The following is an 11,317-nucleotide window of genomic DNA, read 5'->3' as shown; positions in this document are numbered from 1 at the left end:
TCGCTCAGCTAGAAGCATGAATGTGGTTGCGTCAGGATTGGGTTCCACTGACTCAGGCACACAAGAGTAAAGATGAGTGCAGAAGTGCTCAGCCAGATGAAACCAAGGGTGATGGAAGGGGATTTGCCGAATTTGGATCGTCGCAGTCCATATACAGCAGAGAGACATGCTCGACCCTAAACCTCTCATTTGATGATCTTTTTTTCCTTCTGTCGGATTGAGTACAGAGAAGGGCGAAACAAATGTCACACTTTTAGTTAACATGAATAATAGTGGCAGCCATTTTAGCCTGTGACGTAGCGCCGCCTGATATCCACCAGGTACCCGAAACTTTTTCGTGGGGTAAATGTGTGATTAAACTCAGCCGTTAGTTTGCCATATATGCACCAGTTGTTGCTCTGTTACGATAAAATTACCTGTCGGCGATGGAGAAGAAATGCCCTTCCCATCCTGAGCTTTTTTCTGCCTAGAAATCTGGCATTTAATCAGTTTCTGCCCATGTAGTCTTATTCTTGCCTAAGGAAAAAAAATGGTACAGGGTACCAGATACCTCTAGCGGCCAGATCGAGATCCACCATTTCGTTAAAAGTTAACTAGCAAAAGAGTGACACTTGAAACGCCTTTCTCTGTACAGATTCAATCTAGCTGCAGAAATTATCCGCGATCTTCACAGATCGCCCTAGTTTCTCGGACCCCTGCTTCTTGGGATCCATACCGGTAGCACTTTTTGATTCCACATTGTAGCTTAGTCCACTACTGGCTTTTACTGTTGGACCAGTTTCGCCTAAGAGATGACCGGATCCTCGCCTTCAACTCGGAGTGACTAGTGATGAATCAGCGCAGACGAAGAATCGATATGGAGAGACACAAACGGGGCGTAAAACGCGGCTTCCCCCTCTTGGCTTTTAGGCGCACTGAACGATCTTCACCGGGACATCGGATACGGATTAGCGTAGACTGACTGTATTTGGACTTTCTTTTTGTGATCACACAAACCTGTGAGTTACCTTCCATAATATCTATGAGCCAGAACTAGCTACTTAAGTGTTCGCAGTAAGAAGTTTAATTCAAGTTCAAAAGGCACTCGTTTTCTGTTCCTGTCCCTAGAAAAAGCAGGCGTTTCTATGCTTGTGCTGCATCCCACATGACATCGTTCGAAGCTTCCGCGACCATTGGCTACTCACTTGTTCTTTTTGGAGTTGCGTTCATGGTCTTGTGCTACAATTTCAGATCTGTACTGATTGCTTTGCAAGGCGTTGTGCGCAAACCGCTACTAAAACATTTATCATATCCGCCTGTGGTTCACAGTCTACGTTTCAAACTGCAATGGAGCCGAGCCGAGTGCTTGGCTGAGCTGGCCTACCTAGGCTTCGGGATATTTTGTGTCTGTTTCAAAAGCTACACGCTCGAATCATCCAGCCGCCGAGCGGCGAACATGTGCATTGGCAACCTCGTGTTTCTATGCGTCACACCGCATCTTGACACCTTGACCAATACGCTGGGAATTCGGTGGCGCACAGTTCGCAGAGTTCATGGATCTTTCGGGATCATGGCAATTCTACTACTTGCGTTTCATATAGTCGCTTTTGCTTTCTCAAAGGCGTCATTCGCCATGAACGAGGCACAAAATAAATGGGCAGTCGTCGTAAGTCGTCGTCACCTTCCGGCAGAAGGTTGAAGAACTAATCAACCTTTCCCAGGCAGCGGCTTCCATGGGAGGCTCTGTAATTATTTGCATACCCGCCATTAAATTGAGGTGGTATGAAATGTTTCTACGTCTTCATCAAGGCCTTGCAATTGTTTCGGTGTACGGAATCTGGGTACATATCGCTCCACAGCGGTTGCTCCCCCGAATTCATTTGTACCTACTCATTGGGGTCGCTTCCTTTTCCATGCTGCTTCTGGGTGCCCTTATTATACGTCACAATGGCATGATCTGGCATAAGCTTCCTCGTGCTGACGTTATCCACGAACAAGGGGCTGTACTCATCAGAGTGGTTCTGTCTCGCCCGATCCACGTGAAGGCCGGCCAATATATTAGCCTTTGGCTGTTTGTACCAAATACAAGCTTATTCTCTATCATTCAGTGTCATCCATTTACAGTGGCGTCTTGGTCGGCCGACGCTGTTACTGCGTTGGACTTGCTGATCGAGCCACGTGCGGGACTTACCCAGCGTCTGCTACGGCGCAGCCGTGCAAGACAAGATCTCTGTACCGCCCTCTTCAGTGGGCCACATGGAAACAGCATATCAGTGGGAGACTACGAAGTAGTCCTGATGGTGGCTAGCGGGTATGCCATCGCTGCGCAGTTGCCATATCTCAAACAGCTTCTGCACGAGTATAACAGACGGAGCGCACGGGCTCGGCGAATCCACCTAGTTTGGGAATTGAAAACATTAGGTACGCCTAGCCCATCAGTGGTGCCAAAATAACTTACACAAGCAGATTTAGCCATCGCAATCGAGAGTTTGCTGAACAACGCGCTGGACGATGACACATTAGACAACGGCTATGTAAGCAACAATCGATGATGGGCTACCGGCTGTCGTCAATAGCAGCTGACAAGAGCAGATCCTTCAGATTTCTGTCTATGTAGAGCATGTGGAATTGGAGAAGCGGATCAGCCGTCGTGCTGAAGTCATCAAAGGGCTGCCTGATTGGCATTCTATCATTCAAAGTGAAGTCAAAGGCAAGCTGATCAAGCGAGTGCAGGAAGAATCATCTGTCTTGGGAAGCATGATAATTACAGGCAAGTCGAATGTCTACATTTCCACGGATATGTGTTGACAGATTTAGTCTCCGCTACGACCACAGTGCGGCAAGAACTGCGAGCGATTGTGCAAAGACATGTAGACAACCAAGTTGTCTTGATGGAGTTAGACTTCCAGCCAAAATAGTTTCTTCAAAGATCTTTTGACGAGTGTCAAGTGGGTAATTCCTCCCCGGCAGCAGCATTGCGCGATTAAATTTTCGTTCATTTGCTCGGCCACCCCAACGAGAAAGATACTAGAAAGGAAGATTGTACAGATAAATGCAAAAAGAGTGCTTGCGGCAACGATCCGCAAGCTGTCGATTGTGAAACTGGCTGGTACAGATACATAAGCATAGCAGCACATCATACAGCTTTACTGGCGCCGGAGTGCGCCATGAAGTCCATGTTTTTGATGAGTTCAGGAAGCTGATTGTATCATCGTAACGAATAGTAGGATGCCCGCATTACGATACACGAAAGCTCTGCAAAAGCGTGGCTCAAACACGGAGACACCCTTGTGAGGTTCTCCCCTCTCCCCTCGACGATGCGTCTTCACAACTTGCAAAACGCGGTTCGACATAGTACTAGCTAGAGTGATGTCAGAAGTATTTATCTCACCTGATATCCAGAGTTATACAACTAGGATTGCAGTAGCAACCGCGCAGTCCAAATATGCATTAACTTCAATGGGTAAGCTTGCTGGATCTTTCAGTATTTTCTTATAGTTTGGCGTCTTGTTCTCGACCTGGTGCTGGCTTTCTCATGATCCGGTTGCTCGTTCTTTCTCCGGCTATTCAGTAACTTGCTGCCCGATATTTTCTAGAATAACTGATTGATCGATTGCGGCTTGCCAGCTTCCTATTTCTAGCTCTCCAGTAGCTTTTTCTCCAGTCTAATTGCTTGTTGATTGGGCTTGCATTTATCTCTGTTCTGCTCATTTGTTCACTTTAGCCCACAGCATGTCGCCGTGTTTGTTGCCCTGTAAAGTTTATACCCAGCTACCCTATCCTAATGACTCCCAATCGCCCCATTACGAATGCTCCGACCCAGAGACGGCAATAGGGAAATTTCTCAGGTAGATCCTACAAGGTGTACGCGCGCATTGCTGACTTCTACTATTCGAAGATCAACAAGCGCACATAACACCGTGTAGGGTGTACGAGTCTGGCGTGCTCTGTACAGAAGCCAGCCCGAGTAGTTCGCGCTACTCGTAAAACATATACACTTTTCCTTTGTTTTGGGCGATACACGCCACCGACATCAGGGCTCCCGCTGGTCCCCGTACAAAGACCAGGCGACAACAGTTATTGGCGCAACGCACTCGTGGCTGCAACCGCGAGCGCATCACGCCAACATCATCGTGATCCCGCTGACGGGTATCGATTCAGACAGATACATGCCATTGGGCGCGACACTGCTACAGTTGGAGGATGATGGCAGGGAGAGTATTCCAGGGGCAACTAGTGAGAACATGGGCGCGCGCCGCCCTGTGGGGGCCTACTAAGCGGGTACGCCTGCACGTTTATCCGTAGAAGGCTCGATAGCACGTCTAAAAGCCTACTCTAGGGCGCTAACAGACGTAAATAATCAAATCAAATCAAAAACCATTACGAATGCTTGAAGGGATGATATGTTTATGAAACCGAGAAAAAAAGGATTGAGGAACAGAAAACAGAATTGGAAGCAGCACACTGCCAACGGTACACACTGAGTGAGAAGTCGCCGAAAAGAAACTTGGCAATCTACTGAAGAAATCTGCTCGCGAATTCGCACAAAATCACGCTGGTGATCTGACTTCAACCCGCTCTAAACCAGGTTTACATTACATTGCTCATTGCTACTCCTGGTTAAGTCAGAGCCCAGATTTTGCAATCGATTATTGTGAAGCTTTCAAGTGCTATTCATCCATCCACCAATATCGAAAACCCTGTACCCATCCGATGAAGTACCGCCGCGACCACCATGAGTATTATTTTTACCTAGACTGGTCAGAAACACTCGTACATTTCCATGGCCCATTCACTTACAGCTGTTCCATATCAACATGAACGTTTCTACACATAGAGAAATGCTCTCGTTCTTGCTTGCCAAATGCGGTATAACATCAATATCCTGGCCGGTTGGCTGCTGAGTTATCAGTAATGACAGCCTGCGGTCTCGGGAATCTCCAGACAAGTAACTATCGGACTCTGATGCACTGTATGCTTTGCTGCAGAAGTCTTGTACAGCAGAGTTGATAATCTTGTCATCCTTAAATATAGTACGATTGTGGTGACAGGTTTTGAAATGGGGCGTTGGGGTAGCGCCGACACTTGTGTGAGCACTTGTAGCGGTCGGTATACTAAGCGAAGATGTCTGGAATGTTCTTATCTGCTCGGTTCCAGAACAGGAAGCACAATCTCGCGCAATCGTTGGCGTTCGGGTACCATCTGTATCGCTTGTTTGCGGATGCAGAGCAGTAACGAATAGTTTGCCATCGGAAGTCTTGCGTGCCAGTGATGCGGGCAGACTGCTCCCGATCAATACTGTATAGGTCTTGTACGCCCAAATAGTGTTTATATCGGTCACCTCAGTGTTGTATCCCAAAAAGCTTGCCGCGATTCCTGAACCGAGGTTGCTGACCGTATCGCCAGGACTTGGTACCCAAAACGCGGTTTCGAAGGCAGTCACACTGAAAAGCCACAGCTGGCAAGTCCAACTAACCGTAAGTAACCCGGACAGGATCATTTTGGAGCAACATATACAAGCAATGAATCTGACCCCTTTCTTTTCTCCCGGAAACCTATTTATATTCGACGGTGTGAGCGCCATCCAGGTCAAGCAGCTACTGGATGTTGAAGAGTATAAGAAATGTTGTAGTGCAATTTGAAGCTTCGCTTATTTCCAGATGCATACTATTTTGAAGCAGGTAACGGACCGTTGCTTGTGCCAATTTTCGCGGGAAGTTGCACACGAACACCCGTCGTTTCCTGCTTTTTTAAACTTGAAATCATTTTGCGTACGCTGATATACAGCGTACGAGTGCCAAAGAGTCCACTACTGTATTATATTAAAAACCAACTTGAACACAAAATTTCGCTTCGTTCCACGACGTGATAAGTTTGCTGCTTGCGGACAGAAATGCTCGCCGTGAAATGGTCGAAAGGGCCGAAAACAGTTGCCTTCTCCACTGGCTCACTCACTATTATAAATTGCGGCATCAATCCACACCAAGCAATGCTGATCAGCAATCACAATGGCCCCTCAGACGAGAAACCAGACGGCAGACAACCAGCAGACGAAACCCAAAGAACAGAAGACAAAGCAGCGAGAGAAGAAAGGCATCCCGAAAAAAAGTGACTCTGACAAGACAACAGAAACCTTGACGAAAAACCTCGAGGCCGCAGTGAATGCGTACGAAAAAGTAGATGACGGCAAAAAAGCGGAAATGCAGAATCAAGTGAATGTTCGTCAACCCCTTGATGAGCCGGATGCGATGACCGTGGACGATGAGAAGACGCCAGTAGAGCAGAACGTGAAAAAGGAGCCTGAACAGGGCAGCATGTTCGTGTCAATGACTACCGGCAACCTGAATCATCCGTCAGAGAATGGCGAAAGCTTGCCGTCAGACCAAAAGCCGTCGTCCGACACGGAGCAGGACCTAGAGATGTCCAGTGACAACAACCACGAAAAGCGTCCAGCGCCGAAAGTCGGCTTCCAGTATGGCTTGGCAACACCCTCAACAGAGGCAGAAGACGAACTGGACTTGGTACGAGCAAATCCCGTGCGTGAGATATTCCACGACGGCGCGTCTGAAAACGTAGGCTTTGCGAGGCTCGCTTTTGGCCGTCCTTTCGACATCGAAAGACAAGGGCCACCGAACGCCGCAAGATTTAGATTCAAGCGTCATAACGATGGGTACCTGGGCAAGAGTCTCGACGATATTTCGTACGGGACCGAAAGACAGCTCAACGGCGGAAAGCTTTATCAGTGCGGTGACATGTTGTCAATCCAAGGTGTTGCCTGGCAACCTCTCAAAGGGATCGACCACTACTCGTCACTTGCGCCCCGCAATTGGAAACAGGGAAGCAGAACAGTACGGCCTCCGATGCGTATCATGGTGAAATGGATAGTCAAGGGTGAGGACGGTAAGGCTGTGGAAGATAAGAATGGGCGGAGAGTAACGGCAACGAGATGGGAAAAGCGTGATGCTGTGTGGAGGTGCTGGGAAGACGAACGAGGCCATGGAGGTGCCACAGTTCTGTGTGAGGAGGAGTTGAGACTGGGTGAAGCTGTCATTTTGGAAAAGGGAGACACCGTTTCACTTTGTGACTTTGTGATCCTCACTGCTGCCTATCGATGCGAGGAACGATTCAAGGAATGGCAATCGAAGCAGCGACCGGGGAGAGACCGCTCTCCTACTCCTGGCCTGCCTCTGTTGAATAACAATGAGAAGCAGCCGGGTAGTGGAGAAAGCTCCGATGAGGCGCGGTCACCCCAGCATGCAAACAACCCCGAGGCTGAGGATCCCGCTGGCACCACCCACTAAGTAGTCGCTGGTCGAAGCTGCCATGGCTGGTCCAATGAAGGGTGCAGTAAGATTAGCAGAGGTGTAGAGATATATAGGTACTTGTGTCACGGGTTTCTCTTGTTTATTACAATGGATTGTATGCGCCTTTGTTGCACTGATCAAACTACACGAAACGCTCACAAAACCGTGATGGCAGCAGCGCCAGTGGCCATCTAGCCATCTGGAGAAATATAGATAGTTGGAGATAAGTTACGATGGCCGACCCTAGGCTCGTACATACAATCACCTTGCAGGGTCCAGTCCATCTACGGGTTTACCGGCACGTTGCACTCTCACTGGAGCTTTATATCCACAATCTGTACATTCATTGATCTAGCGGGAAACTTGTTCGCTACCCCGCACATTCTTTTTATGAACAGCGTTGCTAGATAGGTAGGTGGCATCTCAAACTCAACATGTCGGCACTGCCTTCTCTTCGAGCGTGTCTCAGAACCGTTCTCTTTTGTTCGGCTGTCAGCTAGAAAATAGTCGAAAAAGTCCTCCATATCGCGATAGAATTTATCGTCAAATATTCTGAGCTATATAGATTTAGTTTGACAGCATACGCTTTTCATTTTGGCTGGGGACTGACGTCATGGGATGGCTGCATATCGAAGGTAGAGGCCGAGCCTCCTTGGAGTCGTGTTGGGACGGTCGACTGTATGCTACGCTCAGGGATATGAATCCTCGAATCAGTAGATTCTGGAATCATCAGTCAGTATGCGGCCTATTCTTCACGGATTTTAATAGACGCGTTCCATTTATGAAGCCATATTGAACTGGCTGCCCTGCGGGCTGCTTTGGGCACAATCAGCTACCGACGGCTGGAGTGGCTTGCTTGATGGCGAGACTGTTGACTTAACCTGCCGCAGCCAAAATGCCACTAATGAACCGCCGAAGGGAGCGGCTTGGCGTGGGAGTGGACAGGCGGGGTGTAGACCAAAGGCCGGCACCAGGAAGAAAAAATACAGCCAGGCAAGCGAACAGTCAAATCCGGCAGCGTCAATGAAAAAAGAAACCCACTGGCCATCGTCTAACCTGTCGCAAAAATCGTGCCCATGAAAAACACAATGCGCTGAGACAAGTCGGCAAAAAGAGAAGAAATTGACCGATGCAGAAATCACCAAGCGGATGAGACCAAGGGCGCCCCGTGAGGAAGGGCAGAAAAGATACATCGGTCGAGGAAGAAAGGGGAAAAACGAGACGAAGAACGGGAAGTTGACGAATTATCACACCACTAACGACATTGGCTTTCAGCAGTAGATGAATTTGGTCAAATAGTGCGCAACGTGTTCACTGGCTAACTGCTTTGGCGAATTTGGACATGTTGAATCCTACATGAAGACCATAGCGACCAACGAGCTGGTCATGAACTTGCTGCGCAAAGTCAGCTTGCGAAGTAAACAACCAAGTCCAAAGCGACATCGGGGGTCACAGCCAGCACGCTACCACAGCGTCGGGCAAAACTGGCTACGCCAAAACCGTGAACGGGGCGAAAAGCCACCTAGCATCACGTAGGCTGCCAGAAAGTGGTTGCGCCGATGCGGCAACCGTCACTGCATGCCAAGCGGTGGCTGCTCCTGTCTGACCTGCAGGCCAACCATGAGGAACCAGGCAAAGCACTCCGTTCCTTGAACCCCACGAAGGCCAGGCTGCTCCTTTGACCGTTCGCAGCACTGATGGTACTGTACGCAGTAGCGGATAGGTGCATTACTGAGCTAACTGGTGGCGTGCTATTGATGGAGACTATAGGGCTGCCTAGCCTCAGGCCACTGGGTACGGACCGTATCATCAACACCTAGCTTAGCCGCTAAACGGCGGGCGAACAGCGAGTTGCGCCCCTAACGTATTTTCTCAACACCTGAAACTAAACATCATGCGATCTATCCCATCACCTATCAGTCAGAAGTATAGTCTGTGCATTCTCTGACGGTCCGGTCCGGATGCACAGATTGCTCAGCCAGCCGTGCTGGAGGTGGCTTTTAGCAGCTGGTCATCCGCAAGAGGCTTTGCATACAAAGAGACTTACGTACAGTATTAGAATGAATATGTCGTCGGAGTTCTCTGCGTGAATTTACCGCCCCGCGACTGCTTTGAGTCACGACCGCCAACATGGCATCACTATGGATCGCCTTCGTTGGTGGCTTCGCGCACGATATTGGCAAACCAGAGCTGTTGATTTCGTTCCACGTCCGCCCTTTCTTTCCGCAAGGCTTGCAAAAGTAGAGAATGCCCGATCAGGTACCGAAGGCAACGGTTCTTCTGAGAAGCTTCTCGTCGAATCTTGCTGGCAGCCGTGCGTGCTAGGGCGTCAATCTCTGTGTAGTTCATGAATGCCGCAGCACTTAGATTACGACGGTCAATACTAGGAATAGTAGACTGGCCTGCATCCGTGAAATAGGTGGGAAGACCATCCCTCTGAATGACGTGGGTGAGTATATACCCCATATAGACATACCATTTATTGTCACTTTCGTCGCAGTCTCATTGGCTTCCTCGTTGTCTCTGAGGCTTGGTCTCCTGGTATTTAGTAGATCGACTGGAAATAGACTGCCTCGTGCATCGAATGATGTTTTTGCCTCAAAAAACGTTTGTCAACAGATGCTCGTGCATCGAAACATGTCTCCTTACGGCGTCGCGGCAATAATGACCACTTCGGACGGCAGAGCCGCATCTGGACTACGGACCTTTTTAGCAGGTAATTGAATTCGATCCAAAAAGACTCCGAACGGTACTTAAAGGTCTCACAGAAGGAACCACTCCCACCAGTTCAAGGGAGGATTTTCGGCGAAATCGACACAACATGCGTGTTGTGTCATTCTCACTTCATGCAACTCTTTACATTCTCCCCTTCACTATCGCCACTCCTCAATATGAGAAAGTTGTGACGGCTATTGTCACAAACACCGTAACGATTTGTCCTATGTCTGGGACCTGGTCCGGTAGCACAAGGTAAACACACATTTACAGGGGCGAAAAGGACGCGGACTTCTCACATTCATAGAACTGCCTACACAATCGTCTCCGACACTCCTGCTACGATCAAAACAACCATTGCAAGCGGTGAACCCGAGCGATTGCAATGGTCCCACGCTACGTCCCCTGCCAGTCAAGTGCCATCCACCGCTGCGGACACGGTCATGACAAGTACCCACTGGGCCACCGCAACTGTTTTTAACATTCTGGAGAAGAATGATACTAGTGACAGAGTACCCGAACCTACCAGTATCGCCATGTGTCTTGGCCATGAGCACGACTCCATGTTGGCTTCGCTAGCATGTCATTCATTCGAAAACCTGAGTCGCACTGATATGGGCAGCCGTGGCCTGTTCCGCGGCACTTCCGGTCACAGCCGTCCAACATCACTGTCTACTCTGCCTGTTTCTACGTCGAGTTTTGTAAGCAGCGGTGCCAGGTTGTTACACCCGTGGTACTTTGTTCCGATTGCGGCATTTGCATTTACTCTGTAGCATTCGATACATAGTAGCATAAGTAATCTTTCATTCCACATCTTGCAATCCATTCTATCAATGCGACAGGCGGAAACATGTGTTTTTCAGCATTGCGTGTCACGGAAAGATGGACAAGCGCTGCCATATCTCGGGGATGGGCCAGTGCGCTACCCCGTGTGCCATGGATCTCCTATTCAGCATCGCCAGCCGCGTATACTCTGCGTGGACGCTAGCGACTACCTGGTAGTTTTCTATCTGTGGGCGAGGCTGACTCCTACGGACATGCCGGCAACCCGGCAACTTCATGTAAAAAGGGAGAACTGGCACATATTGTTAGCGTCGAATCGAGTCAGCGCTCAGTGGCCATAACCAGTGTGCATGTCTCTAGCTGCCCGTTCGATGTTGTGGCCTAAAATGTACTGCCGCGCTACTATTGCTGCAATTCGGATGGCGTATAGTCATGCATAACTGTCTTATTAGGCGATGTAGCCTGAAAGATGCCTTTCCCACCATTTGAATGCCCATTAGTGTTTCCTTTACAGCAAACTTCCGTCTGATATAGCT

At 49.0% G+C, this 11,317-nt stretch overlaps 1 protein-coding gene across 1 annotated transcript; it reads left to right on the top strand.

The window, feature by feature from the left end:
• Positions 1-5,987: 5,987 nt before the first annotated feature.
• ISF_09543 (hypothetical protein) lies at positions 5,988-7,280 on the top strand (the record flags this gene model as incomplete). The annotated part of the gene is made up of 1 exon (XM_018853144.1): positions 5,988-7,280. One exon carries the CDS (start codon positions 5,988-5,990, stop codon positions 7,278-7,280), a length of 1,293 nt encoding a protein of 430 aa, XP_018699654.1.
• Between the last annotated feature and the right edge of the window lie 4,037 nt (positions 7,281-11,317).

This window comes from Cordyceps fumosorosea (assembly GCF_001636725.1).
Source record: "Cordyceps fumosorosea ARSEF 2679 chromosome Unknown scaffold_54, whole genome shotgun sequence".
NCBI lineage: Eukaryota > Fungi > Ascomycota > Sordariomycetes > Hypocreales > Cordycipitaceae > Cordyceps > Cordyceps fumosorosea.
Note: the sequence above shows the minus strand (reverse complement) of the source record. Positions and strands in the feature narration are given on the sequence as shown.